This window comes from Vanacampus margaritifer, chromosome 3 (assembly GCF_051991255.1).
Source record: "Vanacampus margaritifer isolate UIUO_Vmar chromosome 3, RoL_Vmar_1.0, whole genome shotgun sequence".
NCBI classification, from domain to species: domain Eukaryota; kingdom Metazoa; phylum Chordata; class Actinopteri; order Syngnathiformes; family Syngnathidae; genus Vanacampus; species Vanacampus margaritifer.
Window position 1 is genome coordinate 4,972,833 of NC_135434.1, and position 19,937 is coordinate 4,992,769.

At 39.8% G+C, this 19,937-nt stretch overlaps 1 protein-coding gene across 27 annotated transcripts in view; it reads left to right on the top strand.

The window, feature by feature from the left end:
- LOC144048404 (potassium channel subfamily T member 1-like) overlaps positions 1-19,937 on the top strand; it is a 67,988-nt gene that overhangs the window by 18,522 nt on the left and 29,529 nt on the right. For 16 of the 27 annotated variants that reach the window (XM_077560311.1, XM_077560320.1, XM_077560326.1 and 13 more), the window contains exons 4-11: positions 8,117-8,155; positions 15,771-15,850; positions 16,671-16,776; positions 17,310-17,375; positions 17,694-17,742; positions 18,761-18,820; positions 19,354-19,428; positions 19,566-19,649. In XM_077560311.1, coding sequence (XP_077416437.1) covers positions 8,117-8,155; positions 15,771-15,850; positions 16,671-16,776; positions 17,310-17,375; positions 17,694-17,742; positions 18,761-18,820; positions 19,354-19,428; positions 19,566-19,649 — 559 coding nt within the window. Of the gene's footprint in view, positions 1-1,323; positions 1,830-8,116; positions 8,156-15,770; positions 15,851-16,670; positions 16,777-17,309; positions 17,376-17,693; positions 17,743-18,760; positions 18,821-19,353; positions 19,429-19,565; positions 19,650-19,937 lie in introns of those variants that run through there. The other 11 variants (XM_077560318.1, XM_077560339.1, XM_077560336.1 and 8 more) reach the window with 4 other exon arrangements.

Here is a 19,937-nt window from a genome sequence, read left to right on the forward strand (position 1 = left end):
GTCCTGTGTTGCTAATTCCTACAATGTCACATTTATTCTACTACTGATTGTACTTACAAGTGCCTGCAAACTGCTTCCCTAATGTATTTTTTTTAGATGGTTTCTGGATGAATTGTACACTGAATCTACCAAGTGTTGCCGTGTGGTGTCTTTCTATTTGATGCTCCTTTGGTTGCCCGAGACTCTACTGCCACCTGTATCATTAGCTGTAGAATGCATTAAGCCTGGAGTGTCTGTTGAGCAGCGTCTTTTTAATCAGATGCTCTTGAGTGACTCTCAATCTGCAGTTCCTTATCATGCCACTGAATGTCTCTCTGCTCCGATCAGTGCATCTGTCTTCCATGCATGCATCTGACTAAACCAACAATCTCTTCCTGTTCATTTTATTTAACAGTTTCTTAATGGTGTATAATGACATGTCATTATTTCACTTATCATTTTCAACCAAATCCACGTCTTATATGAAACTTCCTGTACAGACTAGACACAACAACACAGAAGAAATTCTGCCTTCTTTTGACAATATCAAGGTAATATTTCTCCCTCAAAGACAGCTGGATTATCCAGTTCACCCCCAACCCGAATGAGGATCAGCGTGGTAGACAATGATGGATGGAATTATTATTGCAGTTTGCAGTGGGGCAGAACTGCATTTCCTCATACTGGTAGTTATCTAATAATATTTTTGTCACATTATTTAACCATATGAGACCACCTTTCAGTGTGATAAATCATTCTATCGCACTTAGTGTCACGGGTCGACTGGAGCCAATCACAGCAAGTCAAATCCCCACTGTTAGTTGGTGAAACAAAGTCATATGTGATAAAAGTCTTGCTGACGAACCAAAATAGTTAGCTTTTTTTTTTCTTTTTTTTTTTTAATATATAGTATCATGGGCAATGTCAAATGTTTTATATATAAAAAATAAATAAATAAATAAATAAAAAAATATATATATATTTTTTTTATATATATATATCTATATATATATATATATATTTTTTTTTTTCATGGGACACATTGCAGTAAAACAATAACAACAACAACAAATACAACATATTTCGTGTGAAATAAATAAATAAATATATATATATATAGTTAGCACAAAAACCTGGCATTTGAAAAGTGTTATTGTTTTACTGCAATGTGTTCCATGAAAATAAAAAAAGTTTGGCATCAGTGTACTACCTTGCTTTCCTATATTGTTGCCATGTAAACGTGTTAGACGAAGCCACCTGCTTATTTGCCTGTGGTTTGCCTTGTCACAACAAAAGGCGCGGAGTGCCTGAATAATTTAGATTTAGTTGGATAACACGCGCGGGAATCATCGACAACATCTTAATTGGGACGATAGCTGCGCGTCAATCTTTATAAAAAAAAAAAACGGAAACAGTTCCAAGTGATGTAAGATGGAGAGCCTCGTTGGCCGAGGGAGCTTTTGACGTTACGTCGTGACGACGTAGGGGCGACTGCGCTCCTCTCCGTAAGGGATGGAGAAGCTCTCGACGAGCAGGAGGCGAAGCTGGAGCTCCTCACAGCCTCTCTCCGAAGAACAGCCGCCGATGCGACAGCGAGGAAGCTTCTCGCCCTCCTGCGCTTCCTCCATGCTGCTTCCGTGAGACGAAAATGCGCTGACCGAGCCGCGTGTCTACGGGGGACTGGGGGCGTTTCGACAGAGAAGCATGGCGGGCGCCAAGCTGACACCCTCGCCCTCGGAGATCGACCCAGACGTGAAGACCGAAGTGCGGAAAACCCCCGAGCCCACCTGGGTGCACTCGTCCAACCCCCTGAGGAGCATGGACTCGTTTGGGAGCGATGTCGGCCAAAGGTACAGATCGAGCCTGCAGCGGGATACGAACACGACGATGCACATGCGTACCTTCGTCTTTTCGCGCAAATATCGCGCAGCTGATCGATATGAAATCGCCGTTTAATGTTGAATCCCCCCCCGTGCCCTTAACGCGATGGTTACGCACGGAGGAACATGCGGGGCTCGTCAAAACTGACAGACTCCTTGCAAGGCAATTTCATGACAGATTGCACCTGCTTTCAATTCTTTTTTTTCTTTTTTTTTTAAACACCTCAGCATCACATGAGCTCCATGTAAAGGCAGACTTCAGTGATTACATAATTCCATACATGCTGCATTCCCACTACAATTGAACGTCTCTCTCCAAGGGAAAGTTTTTTTTTTTTTTTTTTTTATTTAATCTTATTCATGCAAATGCAAACCATGGGTGATTATGATGACATTACAAGCAATGCTGTTGTATGATTGAGGACACTGGTGTACAATTTGATTGACAGCTATCAAAAAAGGCAAACCCATATTGATGCAATCATCTTTGCACTCAAACACTGTTGTTTATTTAAAGCCAGTTTGGCAGCACAAAACACACAAATGTAGTGCTTTTTTTTTTTTCATTTTCTTTTTTCAGTTTGGCTGTGTTTCAGAGAGCACTGCACAACTCCTGCTGCTGCAGTGGGAAGTCGAGAGCAGCTATTACCAGAATAGCTGAGAATTTACCGTTTAACAGTGATGATTTCAATGCTGTTGTCTCATTGTATATGCAGCAATGCGTGTTTGCAACGATTCACTGAGCTAACCATTATGATTAATACATTAGTCCTATTTCATCCAACGAGGTATCCATTTTATTTAGCGCTTGTCCTCATTAGGGTCACAGATGTGCTGGAAGCTATTCCGGCCAGGTACGCATTCGACTGGTCACCAACCAATTTCAGTAGTCCTGGTTTATTTCCTGCACATTTTCACTGCATTTTATTCTTTAAGACAAACTAAATAGTTGTGTTAAAAATATTTACTTGACACTAAATTCTAAGACTTAGGATTCAAATTCAATTTGAAAAAGAAAAATATGGATATGTGAACACAAACGCACACACAATAAGGAAATGCCGGTAAGCATTCATGCATGCATTTTCCAAAGCAAACAAAATATTGAAAACAATTTGAATAAAAATCTGGGAGCTGGAACAGATTAATCTATTTCCATTCAGTTCAATTGCAAAAGATGATTTGTGATATGTTTTGACTTACGAGCATGGCCACAGACCAAATTAAACTCTTATCTCCAGGCACCACTTTAAATCATGGGTGTCCAAGCTCGGTCCTGGAGGGCCGGTGTCCTGCAGGTTTTGGAGGTTTCCCTGCTCCAACGCACCTGTTTCAATCAACAGGATTGTTATCAGGCTTAGTAGAGCTTGCTGATGAGCTTCAGCTGTGTTGGAGGAGAGAAATATCCAAAACCTGCGGGACTACCGGCCCCCGAGGACCGAGTTTGGACACCACTGCTTTAAATCAATCAAATGCAAGTGCATAAGTGCATTATACTGTACATTTAATATGATGATGTGATTACACATTGATGAGGTTCGCAGTCCTCTGAGGGAATCCATGAATAACTACAATGTGGCTCGCGAGGAAAATGAGTTTGACACCTAAGGTGTCACTCACTTAGCTGCTTTTTTATTTTTTTTATGTTACAACTGGCTTTCCTATGAAGGGAATGCAATGGCATCATGTAAGTGTGGATTGACAGTTTGGAGAAGGAGTCGGGTACAAAAGTGCCACATGTGTAGCCCGTGCGCCGTCTAAAAGTAGCTCACCAGTGATGCTGGTACATTGAGATTTCCTAGGAATGATGAAGAAGTGACCATTTGAAAATGTGAATATTTGCTGAGGTTGCCGATAAACATATTTCGTAATCATCAATAACATATAACGAAAGGTATTTAAATTGAATATATTTGCTTTTTCAGCAGTTTGTATAAAACTGGTAGCCCGTCGCCATTAATCAGAGGTAGCTTTCACTTTCAATAGAGTTGGTGATCCTTGGCTTGGAGTATCCATGACATCAGAGCAATGAGCGTCACAAAATTCCTAATTTAATGGAGGGCCGACCCTGCAATCCTGGTCAGGGCAAGCAAGAACTATAGAAAATGGATAGATGAAAAGAAGCCAATGGCTTTTGTAAAATGATGTAATAAAATAAGAAAGTTGTTCCCACCAAAACTCTACTCACTTTTATGCAACACCCTTAAAAAAACCGCGAATGAGAAAAGACCCCGGGGTTTCTGTTTAGATGAATCAGTAGCCAAGCTTTTTCTGTTTTCCCACGGCCATTTCCATTGAAGGATTTACCTCAGCTTCAGCTTTAAGTCTCTTCCGTTGAAAGCCCAGCCGCAAAATATTGACAGGATTCGGGGCTCTTTTGCTTGTGAAAAACGGTCACCACGAGATTTGTGTTTGCAAAAATAATGGGAGGAAGATCAATAAACCGATCCTATGCAGCAGTAGAATGTATTTATTTTTACATAAATTATTCACCCCGTTATGGTTTTCTGTGTGGAAGCAAAAACAAAAACCCAAGCATTATTTTTACTGCTCAGTATTGTCGATGCTTAATGAGTCTTGGAGCATCTTCAAAAACTGAATGTGGTCTAAACAGAAAGATTTATTTTGCCAGCTTTTTTGCCTCGCTGTGAAGAATCTATTTGGGATTTTTTTTTTGCTTGTAAAAGATTTGAATTTGAACGGTCAGTCTGCGTATTCCACAGACTGTCAGCACAACACAGAAGCAATCTGATAAAAGGCAGAGCTGTCGATGTTGACTCACAGAAAGGCAAAACCGCATCCCATCTCATCCATTGATCTTTTCGCAGAGCAGCCGTGGCTGCCAATTTGAAACACTTTTGCTATTTATCAACTTATATTTTTTTGTTTGCCGTCCCTGGCAACATTTTATCATGCTGTCACCTTTTGCTGGATTCAGTATTTTCCCACTTTGTGTGTATTATGAGGAAAAGTTGATCCTGAGGGAAATTTCATACATTGGTCATTGTGAATGAGCAATTATTTAGTTTATTATTATTATTATTATTTAGTCATGTCAAGCCGAGCAGGTAAACATACAATAAAGAATATATACTTTAATTGGAGATTACTTAAGTTTTTTGTACGGGTATCAGAACACGTCAGCATCATTGCTTCTGGAGAATTTATTCCACTGTTTTAACAATCATGATCAAGCACATCATCATCGCTCTTCTGCTTTAATTATCATTAGTACCCCCCGTGCCCATCACAGAAGAATTCTACTCTCATTTGCTCTCATCTCCTGGTTATTAATGAGCTGTTTTCAATTGATCCTCTGATTATGTTGTAAGGTGTCCAGCATTGTTGTTATCTTTAATGAAGTCGGTACTAAAAAAAATCCCCTGATTTGCATCCCTTAAAAATGAACTAATTAAAAAAAAAAAAAAAAGTAATGAGTAAATTAATCTACAAATAAATGTGTGGTAGTGAGCTTTGTGCGTCTCAAATTAATGTGTCATGCACATAAAAGTATGGCAACAAAAACTTCACATTTTACATTGGATTCATTTAGGAGGTTCGGGGAAAGTAAGAAAGAGCCATTTTTCCATTGGATTTTTTTTTCCTTTATTCCGATTTAACTCTGACTAATCCAGAGCATTTGGGAGAGGAAGGAGATCATTTCATTAGAAATGTTATTGAATTTTAAAGCCATGCTAAGGCTGAACGGATGTTCTTTTTGGTGGGCAGCCTAAAGGAGTCTGGTGTGAAACTCATGATGCCGTCAATTTTGCCACCTTTTGGTAAGACTTAATCTAAGACTGTGGCCTCAAACATCTTTTAGAGATGCAAGTTAGTGATGACCTAATTAAAAAATCTATTAAAATCATAATAATCCTACATACTATCCAGTGACTCACCATCGCCTCTTAATGAGCTGCCCAAACTGCTATCTCTTTTTTCTTTAACACTAGCTATACTATGAATGACCAGAACAGATGACTGTGCGTCAATGTCTATCGGATTTAATAGCAAGAAAAAAAGAATACCAGAACTATCAAGCCCTTATCAACCTCACAGATGCGGACGAAAGAATCACAGCAATAAACAAATATAGCTCAAGTCACTATCTCGCTCTCCTCCCCTTGAATTTAAACAGCGTTGTGTTCTTGTATTCCTCATCTCCCGGCAGCTTAAGGAAGTATTCCTTTAATTTTGCTAGATAGCTAGTTGTGCTGGACTAGAAATGCTTAACTTGGCATTGCGAATCAGCTCTATATTTATGGAGAAATTAAAAAAAAAAAAAAATCACCGCTACAGATACAATGAAAACAGCAGAGGCCCAGAATTGAACCCTGTGGAACGCCATCAGTTCTGTTATACATGTGAATTCACATTGCACATATTGGTCCGACCACTTTCATTTTTTTTGCTCGTCATAGTCAAATTCTCAGCACAGATCGGCCAATCAATGTAGGTGCGATCGTTGTCGTTTTGCGCAATCTCCTTAGCTTTTACAGCAAAATATTTTTGCGTGTTGTTGTACGGGAATCGCCCGGAATTGTCACGTCTCCTGCGTTCGTCTCACTGATCTGATATACCGTACTACTGGATAGCCCATACACGCCCGTGTAAACCGTTGAAGCGACAGGCCGGCCATCTTACTACTCTCATCCCGTGAGCAGACTACTGTATAAACGATGCGTATATGTACAGATTATACATGTAGCATACAGCTCGTAGGCTAGTGTATATATACTGTAAATGTATAGGATCGTATGCCGAGAAGCGTTTCTTGGGAGGAGTAATATGGCGGCCTCACAGCTTCAAAAGTCTTGGCCTATCGGCTATTCGGATCAGTGGTTCGCCTTCTTCACCGATTTTTCTTCTACGCTTTCCGTTAACTCACTGTGGCTGCGCTACAGCGCCACTCCAGGCTTGGCATATACATTACAGCCGTTAAACATCCAATATATTAATATAATTACCAACTTACTCTTTAAATATGCATTACACTGTCAGCTGGAATTTTTCCGGCATTAGCGACATCCTCCCCACAAGTGAAACCACAATTCCCATTTGCCCTTGAAATTGCTGCAGAGATAATGCCCGTGTGTGAGGCAGGCCCTCCCTCCTCAGTTCTGTTAGTCCTTTTCAAGGGAATGTGGTTGAAAGCATGCTTCCAAAGTGCTGCCTTCCACTTGTTGTCTTGCGAGCTCAGCCCCGGCTTGGGATTTCACGTCTGACGCACAGAGGTGAGCGCCGTATGCTTCACTGAAAAAGCGATGATGCCTGAAGGGCAGAGAGACGTTAATTGCATGAATATGGATTTCTGTCGTTTACGCTAGCGCGGGTGCTTGAAAGCGTATCTCAATTAAGGATTTTCGGCCTGTGCTCTGGTAAAGTTGATTGCAACCAGGTTGCCGCCGGTGAGCTTATAGACAATGTTGCTATGTACTGTATCCCAACAATCGACTGATCACTTTATTGCCCGTGTGGTGCATGTAAAAGACCGCTGTTACGGTATCAGTTGGTTTTTGTTTTGTTTCTTAATCATATCACTTGAACTGAATTAGCTTGTTACAAATGGGACTTTCATGTCAAGACTGTCCATGTCAAACTGAAAGGGACCGAAGCGGATTGATTCTACAAATTAGAAGTAAATGATAACTGTGTACTTTCCATCCTTGTCAAAGCACCACTAAGAGCAGCTGTTGGTCACGAACAGGCCACAATTGGACATTTTAAGATTGAATAAGTGACTCAGCCATTAGGAGTGAATAAGTGACTCAGCTATATTGTCAATATGGCAAGATGTTTCAGATTAATGGGATGTGCAGGTCCTCTCTTGCGACCTTGCTGCTTCCTGGGTTTAATGGATGCTCCATTAGCCCATTTAGGAAGGCGTAAATGTGTTGACTCCTTGTCAGAAACTTTTAAACCGTTTAGCCTTAACTGCCAAACGATCCGTTTTTAACCATAGTTGGCCTCAAAGTAAATCCATTTCCTCTGATTTCAATACGGATTTGTCAGTAAAATTCCCTCCATCCATATTGCGACAGTGACCCGAGAGTGTGTGTTCACTGGTCTCCCATGGTTTGCATTGAGTGTGTTTTTCCTCCTCAAGTGCGCATCGCATCAGCATGTGTCGATACGTGATGCAAGCCGACCAAAGCCATTTGAGACGGAATCCTTTTTCTCTCTGTCCCCATCATGTCCTTCCCTTCACCTTGCTTTCCTAACCGGTGCCTATCTGTGTCCATGTGTGCTGCGTCCAGGTATCAGGAGGAGTACAGTATGGACTCAACCAATGCCCAGTAAGTCTCTGGCAGCATCATGCTTGCATGGCATGGATTATGTCTTCATAGGGTTTACGGCACTGGGAAAACAACAGAGTCACACTGTTTACTTTTCGACACCAATTGTGCAAACATCACCTTGACCATATTTGGCGGTTTTATGATTATTGCCTGAGCAATGATATTGCTACACAATGCTGATTATGGCTACCTTTTCAACAGTTGTTGTGGTGACAAAACCTACAAGAAAAGAAAGAACAGAAAGAAATTTGATTGCTTTTTTTTTTTTTAAATTCAATATAATACCACACTAAATGGCGAAAAGGCAGCTTGTGTGTCAAAAATGGTCAGCGGCTTTTCAGTTGCCAGTCATTGGATCCTCTCATCACTGTTATCAATATGATCTATTGATCCATTTATAAGTTATGATAGTTGTGTGCACTTTGCATGCATTTGGAAGTTGTTGATTCATCACTACTTTGTATTTGCAGAAATAACTTTCCTCGTGCGTTTTCCACTGACTAATCATGTATTTACGATCCCGTACTACTGTTAGAAAATGGATTTGAATCCCCGGGGTCGTACTAAGTGGTGAGCTGTAAGCATGTTGACATGCACTCTTTACCTTCATCCCTCGCCTCTAGACACGGGTTCTGTTAAATGGAGTGATGTTATTTATTGGCACCTCCTTTTCTGAGTGGAAGGAATCACAGAAACAATTTGAACGGGTCTCATAAATATTTTAACATGCTGTGGTCGTTGTGTTCTTGTAACAAGTGCAACCCACAAACACCTGATATGTATGTGTTTTGTGGAAAACACTACTTCACCTTTATATTTTTATGCGGGATCGTGAGTGATCGGCGGTAACAATGAATACACAGACTGATATACTGTGCTAGAATAATTGTGCCTTTTATTCCCCGCAAACAGCAATCAACACCTGTACTGTGCTAGAATAATTGTACTTTTTATTCCCCGCAAACAGCAATAAACACACCTCACTTTGCTAGAATAATGGTGCCTTTTATTCCCCGCAAACAGCAATCAACACACTTCAACGCTAAGCAGCATAATATGATCATCATCAGCGCTTACCTTGACACTAGAGCGGAGAGCCGACGGTCTGGGTAGAACGAGCTGCAAAACGGCTGGGCAATCGTACGTATTCCACAGCTGACTCTGTCCGGACCGCGTGCCGCCCCGTCTTTTATTCGTTAGCGTGAGATATCGGGCTAGCCAAGCCCTTTCTCAGACACTTTCGAAAACATGTTTTGCGAAGCAGGGAAGACTAGTATAAACAAGGCATTCACTCCCAGGCTGATTCCGCCCGTTATTTACAAATTGTTGGGCACCTGGATTCGTACAACAGTTCAGGACAACAACATATCCTTATATAAGAGGTTACATGAGGACATATCAAACCATGGTTATTTTCCCTTCAGTGTGTATGTATGTCCTCTGGCAGAAAAAGAGCTTCAAGGATGTTTTTTTTTTTAATCATATCATCTTTTTAAATTGGTGCTCTAAGTGTATTGTCAGCAGGTAGCTTGCTATTCAGCTTGTTTTAATATGCTTGTGCAGCAACTTAATACAGGGCAGCCTCTCAAGTCAGATGCCCCTGATAGCATGCAAGCCGGAAATGTATTTAAAGAGAAAAAAATCAAGTGGGTGTATGTGTGTGTGTGTGCCTCACAAGCTGGTACGACGACGTAATAGGGCCACGTATGAATGTATTTTTTTTAGAGGACGGGGGCAAATTTGTGACTTTATAAAGTGGCAGATTTGCGAGAGAAAAATACTCTGAAACTTACGATAAATACACGTAGCGTAGCTATAGTCTAATCATGTGAGGATTCTTTGGTGGTTAATGGGACACTGTTTATAAAAAGAAAAGGCAGGACGGAGACGGATTCATTCTTAAATTTAAACTTTGCTCGTCATTCACCGCAGCCAGAGCGACAACACTTCCTGATTCCCTTATCAGCTGACTAACACTATCCAATCAGATGCTAGCATACCATAGGTAAATGCAAGTGAATGACGGAGAGCAGAAGATTCGACACATCAACTTAGATACTTGTACAAAAAAAATACCAAAATGTATGAACGTGTAAATAATAATTCTGGAAACATAAATGTACAAGTAAATATACATTTGAACAAATTCGAAAAACGAGGCGTCTTTGTCGCTGGCCAGTGGCCGTACACTACGCTTCAAAGAGCGAATGCTTAACATCAAAGGGTTAATCTTCTGCTAAAGCAATTACTATCTCCTTATTTGGAAACCCGACTGAAATGTATTGGCACAAACAGTCGAGTAGTACGCTACGTGCATTTCTCGTAAGTTTTTGAGTTTTTTTTCTCGCAAATCTGACAATTTATCAAGTCACAAATTTGTCACTTTATGAACAACTTTGCGGCTTTATAAAGTGGCAAATTTGCAAGGAAAAAACTCACAAATTTGCAAGTTTTTTTTTTCTCGGAATATTGCCCCCGCCCTCTAAAAAAAAAGTATATTTATAACGTGGCCCTAATACACCGTCTTACAAGCTGTGTATAGTTCTGTTGTTTCTTTCTCGATTTTGATTGTGGCTTCTTTGAAACACAAATTGCAAAGGAAGTGGGTAGCAAGAAGAAATATACCGTACAAGCCCAGGTGCATTTTGCAAAACCACACTTGAAATCTCTCCAATGTGGGGCAATGTGCTATAGTCTGATGAAACCAACTTTGTTGGGGGGGGTTTGGGTTGTTTTTTGCCATCATTGCAAAAAGTATGTTTGGTGCAAACACATTATGCGTTGGAGCTGTTTATCTTCAGTTGGAACTTAGACAAGGTAGAGGGAATCATGAACAGTTCCAAAAAAAGCAGTTAGTGTTAGCGAACCAAAAAGAAATGACAGGAAAAGCCCACTAGAACAGATGAACTTTATTTGGGGTTAATCTGAAGCACTTAAAATGGTGGCGAGTGTTTGCTGACTCCCATTTCTAATAAGTTTTGAAGTGGTTGGTTAGTTCAGTTATAAGACATTCTTTCAGTTTATTTTATTCCCTTCACGAAAAGATTTTTCTTTCCGATGGAGTCGTACAGGTTAGTCAATAATGGTTGCAAAAAGATTGAAAAAAAATTACGTTTGTCACATTTCTTCATTTCTAAAAAAAAAAAACGGCTTTTGAACAGCGGTGTGTAGACTTTTTATAGCCATGATATAACACTTTTGTCATTCAGTAACAGAAGTTACACTTTTAAGAATATAGAAATGTGAGGTTAATACATAAATTATAGCTATAATTTCAGTTTTAGTTTTTCTAATGATCAAATTTCTTTAATACAGACAAATCTGAGGTTGACCGACTGCAACAGCTCACGTTCAACCTTCGAGGTTCCACTGGCACTTTTTCATGTCGACCTTTTTTTTAAAAAAAAAAAAAATTCAAAATCGAGACATTCTGCTGAGTCTAAATGTCACGCTAGATTATGAAAGACATTTAACAAATGCATTATATCCGTTTATTTTGAATGCATCAGAAAACTACTGCAAGCGGTTTAAAATGATATTTCTGTGGGTCTGTCCAGCTGCTTCAGCATTTTGTGTGACTCCGAGATCCAAAAGTGACTGATACCTGCACTTTTCTTTTGATCTCTTCGGGCCGTTGGCCAATAAGGTCCTATTTCCGTGATTATACCAAACTTATGTACTTCCCTCTTTAAGTATTCTGGACTTGAGCCAGTTCCACAATATCTTCTCCGAAGCGAAGGAGGATGATACGAAAAAAAGACAATGCAGCCGATTGAATATTCAGGACAGCGAGGCATATTTTTAGTGCGACTGCAGCTTTTATATCACATCTGACGTATGGTGCCTGCCTTTTTCTAACAGAGCATAAAAACAACAAAAGTGTAAATAAAACTGTATTCAGGCTGTGAAGGAGCAAGATTGATGCTGAGTGGCTTCCATACTGCTTACAAGGCAACTTAAGTGAATTAAATGTCACCACGCCACGGGAAACTGTCATGGCATGAGTGGTGACGCCAGGCTGCGGGTTAATGGTCACTAGCAGTAGAAGAGGTGCTCTTTTTTGCGGCCTTAATTGGAAGTAATGCACTGCTGGGTTTTCATCTGTTATTCGCGCAGTGCAACCAAAATGCTGTTTACAGTAAATGATGAAGACATTTTGTTCTCAGCAATAACAATTTGTTCCGCTAGCTTTACAGTTTGATGGAACTAAAGCACAGGCACAAGCAGTGTTTATCTAAAAATGTCTTCACAGATTCATATGTTATATTTTGATCGCAGTTTGTCAGAATAATTACACCCAAAAAATTCCCAAAATTGATTTTATTTAAATTATTTTATACTGTCTTCCCTTTGTTTGTGTGTGCCTTTATTGGGAGCGCTGTTCATGTTGTACCCGATTTGGCCATTTAGGGGCAGTGTGGTTCCACGCGGTCTGATACACTGTTAAGTTGTAGCCACATTAGAGAGTAGAAGGGAAAAGTCACGATTAAGTTATTCCAATAAAAGTTTGGGGGGGGGGGGGGTCAGCGTGGAGCCGTTCTTTTGAGTGATGTTACATAAACAGTATTTCATTCGTAAATTATTCAACACATACCATTCATGTTCATGTGAGGCTCATCGGGAGTATTAGCTAGCATACTAGCCTTAATAACAAGCTAGTACAAACTGACACGACATCACACATAAAATATTTTTAAAATATATAAACACTGTTTCCACAAACTGTACTTAGTAAACTTAACTTTTGAAATTTACACACATTAATGAATGTTAGGGAATACAGGGAAATGTTAAAGGCAAAGTAGTCTACGCTGCTTGTAGCTGATTCAGGAAATTAGCGGAAGTGAGGTGCATTCAAGGAAAACAGGACATTTCAAAACATAATGAAAAAAACACTTTCCTGAAAAGAAACCTAGCAACAACATCTAGATTCAGATTGTGCCTGTTAGCCTAAGTAATGCTTTTACTGCTTTGACCCAAGCGGTAGGTGAATATTTCAGCAAATAATGAAGTCATGAAACTGTAAATTGTTTATCATTTATGATGACAGCATGGTGTTCAAGTGGGTAGCATGTCTACCTCACAGTTCCGAGGTCCTGTATTTGAATCTCTGCTCTGAACTTGCATGTTCTTTGTGAAGGTTTTGACCTGGTACTCCAACTTAATTTCGAAAAACCTGCTGATCCTTTCAAGACTCTGGAATAGAATAGATGGACCCCGCTGTTATTTTTCCCATTTAAAAACACTTCCAAGGCAGCGTGCTACTACTCTCACCCTCACCCTCCCACACGGAGACGCAGACAAACACACGGCACGATGTTCAAGCCAGTTCAAACAAAGCGTGACATCACAGCAATTATTATTAGACTGGAGTTTTATTTTGGAGTCCGATTTCAAGTTGGAGTGTGACTGCGTGGATGCGCAAAGCTGCGCAAACTCTCCGCCATTGTTCCCTCGCTGCAGCATATATCGGACCCCGCAGCCGTTTTCATTAGAGACCACCTGGTCCACTTTACATGATTGATCCGATTCATGACGTGATCATGTGACCCGAGCAGGTGGTGATTCACACGGTTTACTCGTGTTTGGGTGGGATGGATTCTCGGCGATGGGGAGTGCCTGTGGGTTTCAGCTTGTCAGCTTGCGGTTAATTCCTCGCTCTGAAAGCACACAGACACGTGAGTGAGCGTTTCCTGCCCTGGAAGCTGTATCCATGGCGACGGAGCCAATTGGATGCGACGGGGGAATTAGCGTGGAGAATGCTGCATTTCTTATTGTCTTCCTCCTACTCCTTATGTCGGCAACGGCAATTTGCCCTACTGCTCCTCCCCCGACTCTTTTGCGCCCTTTGTTCATCTCGTCAACTCCGTGTTCCTTTCAGAACTCCCTCTGTGTTCATTAGCCACAATGAGCCGTACTGCATTACGGAACCTACATTTATCCGAGCTCCCCTCGACATCATCATCACAGCTTAAGTGGTCATTCGTGCCACCGGGGTAGTTAAAATGTCTTGTATCTGCTTCCCTTTGGATTTCTATTGTTAATGACTGAAAACGCAGGTGCCTGATTTAAAGTACACGATCCAGAGCAAAAAAAAACAACAACACACATTTAACTCACCGTTTGGTTTATATACAGGACAAAACTGTCCCCACCCTCGCATCCCTTATATATCTCAAGGATAGTTGTAATAATTGATTTATTGATTGCTAAAAAATTACCGTTGATTTATTCAGTTAATTAAGCATGTTTTGAAGCACTGGAGCCACAACGGCGCGCACAACTTGGCTGCAATCATGAACTCATTTACCGCCAGCCCAGTTAAAATCGATCTTTGACGTCTATGGCCGTCATTGGCAGTGAATGAGTCAATCTGAACCAGAGTTTGTGGTCTATCAAGAACAACATGACTTCCACTCTGATTCAACTCTTACGAGAAACATGATTTTGCTCATTACCATACTTGCATTGGAACAGAAGTTCAAAACATTCTCAAAGCGCGCCTCCCATCACTTTAAAGATAATATTTAACTCATTCACGGCCATTGACGGCTATAGACGTAAAAAAAATAATTGAACTATTTATATTAGTTTAAATTTTTTTCCACTTTTGTTAACAAGAGTATGAAAACCAAGGGGGGGAAATTATTGTACATTTACAACAGATATAAAATTTGTGATTAATCGTGAGTTAACTATTGAAGTCATGCAGTTAATTACCATCAAAAAATTTAAATTGTATGACACGATTTAAAAAGGAAAAAAAAAGATTATTAAAAATTAGGGACGCCGGGCGAGTAAAATTTTCACTCATACTGTAATTAATCGCACGACTTCACTAGTTAACTCACTATTAATCACAAATGTTATATCTGTTCTCAATGTACAATTAAAAAAAATCTAGGATTTTCATGTTCTTATTAACAAAAGTGGGAAAAATCATAATTTGAAAACTGCAAAGAAATCGTCAAACTCCCCTTTTAAAATAGTTTGAATAAAATATTGTTAATAGACTACATTGAACTGAAGTTTACTATTGTTTTGGCTGAAAATTCATATGTTCAGAATAATGATGATACTTTCTGCACTTGTGCGCCTTCTCTGGATTTTATAAGGTCTGTATGGTTGTTTTTGTATTTTATTTTTAAATTTTTTTTAAATATTATTATTTTTCTGGAGAGCTCAGTTCATTCGGTAATTTTACCGATTTGACATGCCATCATCGTTGCGCTCTTTTTTTTTAAATTATTTATTTATTTATTATTCATTTTTATTTTGTATGTGGGTGTGTATTCATTAGTTCACCTAAAACCTATTATAAAATCCCATACCGTTCACCTAAACCGAACACTTCAGAATCCAGCCAGAGGCGTGAGGCCGTCAGGAGACCCGAGGAAGGACCAAAGAAAGGAAAGTGAAAGCCAGCACCGAACCAGACATCACCCACCGGTGTGTGTTTGTGTCAGTTTAAATAGGTCGGAATGCAATGGCGCCTTGAGTGTGTCCTCAGAAACAGCAAACTTGAGTGCTAACCAAAAGTTGAAGACTGTTGGATTTGCCTTTGCATGCAAATGGGAACATTTCACACAGGATGCGAATGTTCTCCCAACAGGGTGCAGGTGGAGTTCTACGTCAACGAAAACACCTTCAAGGAGAGGCTGAAGCTTTTCTTCATCAAAAACCAAAGGTCAAGTAAGTAGAGATTGGATATTTGCAAATAGGATCAAAACATCGATCTTCTTCGGTAAAACTCTCGACATCCGCCGTCCTTTAAGTTACGTTGCTCCGTTAATACAGCCCGTTTACAAAAGGCAGCAGATTTGAATGAAAATGTCACAGTTTGCTGCAGGGTTAGAAATCGATGCTCAGCTGTCACCAAATCATTTTAGTATCGATGCCAGCCTTGCCTCAGGAGTCGTCGGGTAACACAGCTGGCCACCTCCATCTGGTCGGCAAGCGCCACTGCAGCCAAGATTTCTGATTCAAGTTAAAGTACCACTGATTGTCACACCCACCCAAGTGGGGTGAAATTCCTTCCTGCCACATTTGGCCCATCCCCTGGGGGAGTGGTGAGCAGCAGCAGGGGCTGCGCTCAGGAATCATTTGGTGATCTAACCACCCCAATTCCAACCCTTAATGCTGAGTCTCAAGCAGGGCGGCAATGGGTCCCATTTTTATCGTCTTTGGTATGACCCGGCCAGGGATTGAACCCACAACCTCCCAGTCTCAGGGCGGACACTCTACCACTAAGCCACTGAGCTGGTAATCATCATTATTCATCATCAATTACCGGACCAGTGAAAGCTTCAGATTTTTTTTCGTTTGGGATTTGGAATCTGCTCCTGCGGGGGGAAATTAGTGGCGACTGGGGGTGCGAAAGCAGCGGAGGCTCTATTATTCATGCCTCGCGACAAAATCACAATGCTACGCCCCGTAATGCTGGAAAACCAGCTGACGGCTGCTGAAAGCGGACAAACGATGAGCACAGTCAAGTGTTTTTGTGCTTCCGCAGGCTTGAGGATCCGCCTGTTCAACTTCTCTCTGAAAATCCTCACCTGCGTCCTCTACATAGTGAGAGTCAGCCTGGACGACCTTAAGGAGACCAATGGGAACCCGTGGTGAGGGTCACTTAAGTTCATTCATTGCTTTTTTTTATGCTGATAGATTTAACTAGACAATAAGGACATTTATAATAATAATAATTTAAATGATAGTCATGGTTAACTCATTGACTCCCAGCCATTTTCATTGAAGCAACTGCCTTCAGTTATAAAAACATGGAACTGTTTCATCTGTTTCCGTTTTGCAGCAATTAGCATCAGAATATAGCTATGTTTAATCATTATTCATAAACCTGTTGAAAACACTGAGGAAAAGAGCTTGTTGCAACATGGCCGTGGCTGATCTCTTATACTCTGCTGCCACCTGCTGGCCTTTTTTTGGTAATAATTAACATTGCTTTAAGCGACCTCTTCCTGTATCAAAACCTTATATATGCTCTAGAATTTAAAAAAAAAAAAAAAAAATTTTTTTTTTTTTTTATGCATAAATACGTTTTTGGGAGTGCAGGACAAAGTATTAAAAACGTATTTATACGTTTTTGAGTTGAATGAGTTCATATGAGTCATGTATTTGTCTTCTTTTTTTCTAGTCACAGTGCAATCATTCGGAACTCCAGCTGGCCAAATTCAGCAGCGGAGTCACCAGAAATCAACTGGTAGGTTCTCCTTTCATCTACAACAAGCAGTGTTACCTTGACTCCCGAGTTTAATTCATTATCACAAATCAACTTTGACATCAATAAAAAAAAAAAAAAAGTGTATTAATCTACTCCAGTCGCTCCCCAAAAAAATAACAATACTTTTTTTTTTGTAGTAGGTGTAAACATAAAACATAATGTAAAGAAATCAACAGTATGATGTGGCCACCAGGTGGCAGTACTGTATATCGAAGGGTTTTCCATGTTCGCAACAATATTTACTGTACAGGATATGCCTTACACTAATGGATTTGTATATATATTTTTTTTTTAAAGGGAGTTGATATTCTGGGTTACCAGACCTGATCCGTTATGGGCAATACAGGTGAGCATAATTATCTTTTTATCCAATCTATCATGGGCAGTATTATGAGTTAGTGGTTAGCATATCTTTTTCACAGTTTTGAGGTCGGGGGTTCAAATCTTCCTTCCTGTGCATGTTCTGCCTGGGCTTGCAAAGTTTTTCTCCGACTTCCTCTCACATTAAAACAAATATGCTCCTTAGTAGGGTGGGGGGGGGGGGGGGTGTCTTTGAATGTCTCATGATTTTGATTCAGATTTTTTTTTTAAGTCTGCGTTCGATTAAGAACGATTTTGGATTCAAAATGATTTGATTGACAATGATTTTTGCTTTAATCTATAGTTGTGCAAGGAATCGTAATGATCTACTCCAGTCTGACTCGCTAATGCTAATCAGCGCGCCACTCGCGGAACTTTTATCACTCAAAAGAACGGCTCCACGCTGGAAAAAAAAACAAAATTTTATTGGAATAACTTGATCGTGACGTTTTCCTTCTACTCTCTAATGTGGCTACAACTTAACAGTGTATTAGACCGCGTGGAACCACACTGCCTCTCAGTGGCCAAACCGGGTACAAGATGAACAGCGCTCCAAATAAAGGCACACACAGACAAAGGCAAGACAGTATAAAATAATTTAAATAAAATCGATTTTGGGGCATTTAAAATGAATCGTACTAATTGAGAATCGCGATTCTTATGAGAAACTTTTTTTTTTTTGGCACACCCCTACTCATTAGGTTAATTTCAAGACTCTAAATGGCACATAGTGAGCGTGAATGCTAATTTGTCATGTGCCCTGCGGTTTAGATGGGGACCAGTCAGCTGGGATAGGCTACAGCTCACCTGCAACCCTACAATTATTTTATCAGATTTTGACATTCTTTTCCATATGTGTGACAAAGCTTAAAATACACACGCTCACATATTCAATCCACCTAAACAATAAATCAAGTTCTGTTGCACAACTTTGGTCAAACAAAGGTTCAACAAAAGTAGTTATAATTCATAGGTTCCATGAAACTTTTCCTGCTCCCCTTCAGGTGACGGTGGCTTTAATCAGTTTTTTGGAGACCATGCTGATCACATATCTCAGCTACAAGGTAAAGAACATTCATCACAGTCTACAGCTTCCTCACCTCTTGACGTCTCCCTCCAAGTTTGTTACGAGCACCGTTACCGCGGCAACAATTAAAGACCTCACACCAAGAATTAATGACTCTAATTACGGATTCAGATTAGCACATAGCAAGTTTATTCACTGACTTCTGATCATCACTCTTGCACATGCAGCACAGTGGGGCCTTGACTTATGAGTTTAATTTGCCTTGTGACCACGCTCCTAACTCAAGACACCTATATTTAAAATCCTCGCTTGTTACTGTTTTTCAAGCTTTTTGCTCATATGAACTTTGTTTGTATGGATGAAAGTTATATGACCCCAAATAATTGTAATGATAAATTAATAATAATAATAATAATATAATGAAAAATAAAATGTAAAAATAATAATAATTATTATTATTATTAAATAATTTAGTGTAGATACACACATTACAAAGAAATGCAAAAGGTAGAGCATGTCTTTTACATTCCCACCCCACATTTATTCACCGATCATCAATTTGCTCTCCAGGGCAACATTTGGGAGCAGATATTCCAGATATCCTTCATATTGGAGATGATCAATACAGTGCCATTTATTATCACAGTAAGTAATTAGCCTTCTTTTGGCATCCAAATGTTGTGTGTTTAATCAGTGGATGAAAACGTCCCCCAGCATTGACCTTCCTTGTATTCTTGCTGACCAACGCTTTTGACTGATTATCTCTCTACACTTTTTTCTAGATCTTCTGGCATCCTTTACGAAACATATTTGTTCCTGTTTTTCTTAACTGCTGGCTAGCCAAAGGGGCGCTGGAAAACATGATTGTAAGTATCATATATATCTGAAATATATTGCTTTTGTTATGTAACACATGTCATTTTAACTTAACAATATTTTAGGGAATTTATTGTTATTGTTATGCATTTTATTCTTAATCTATTTATTAGGGTAACATTTACGACCCGTCTCAAGGCTGCAGATGAAAAATAGCCTTTTGGTTAATTCTCGCATATTTACTGAAATGTTTATTAATACTGTATGTACTGTCCCTGTTGCAGATAAATAGAGTTGCTCAGGGCTCAACCAATCACAGCTCACCTGTTTTCTGAAGC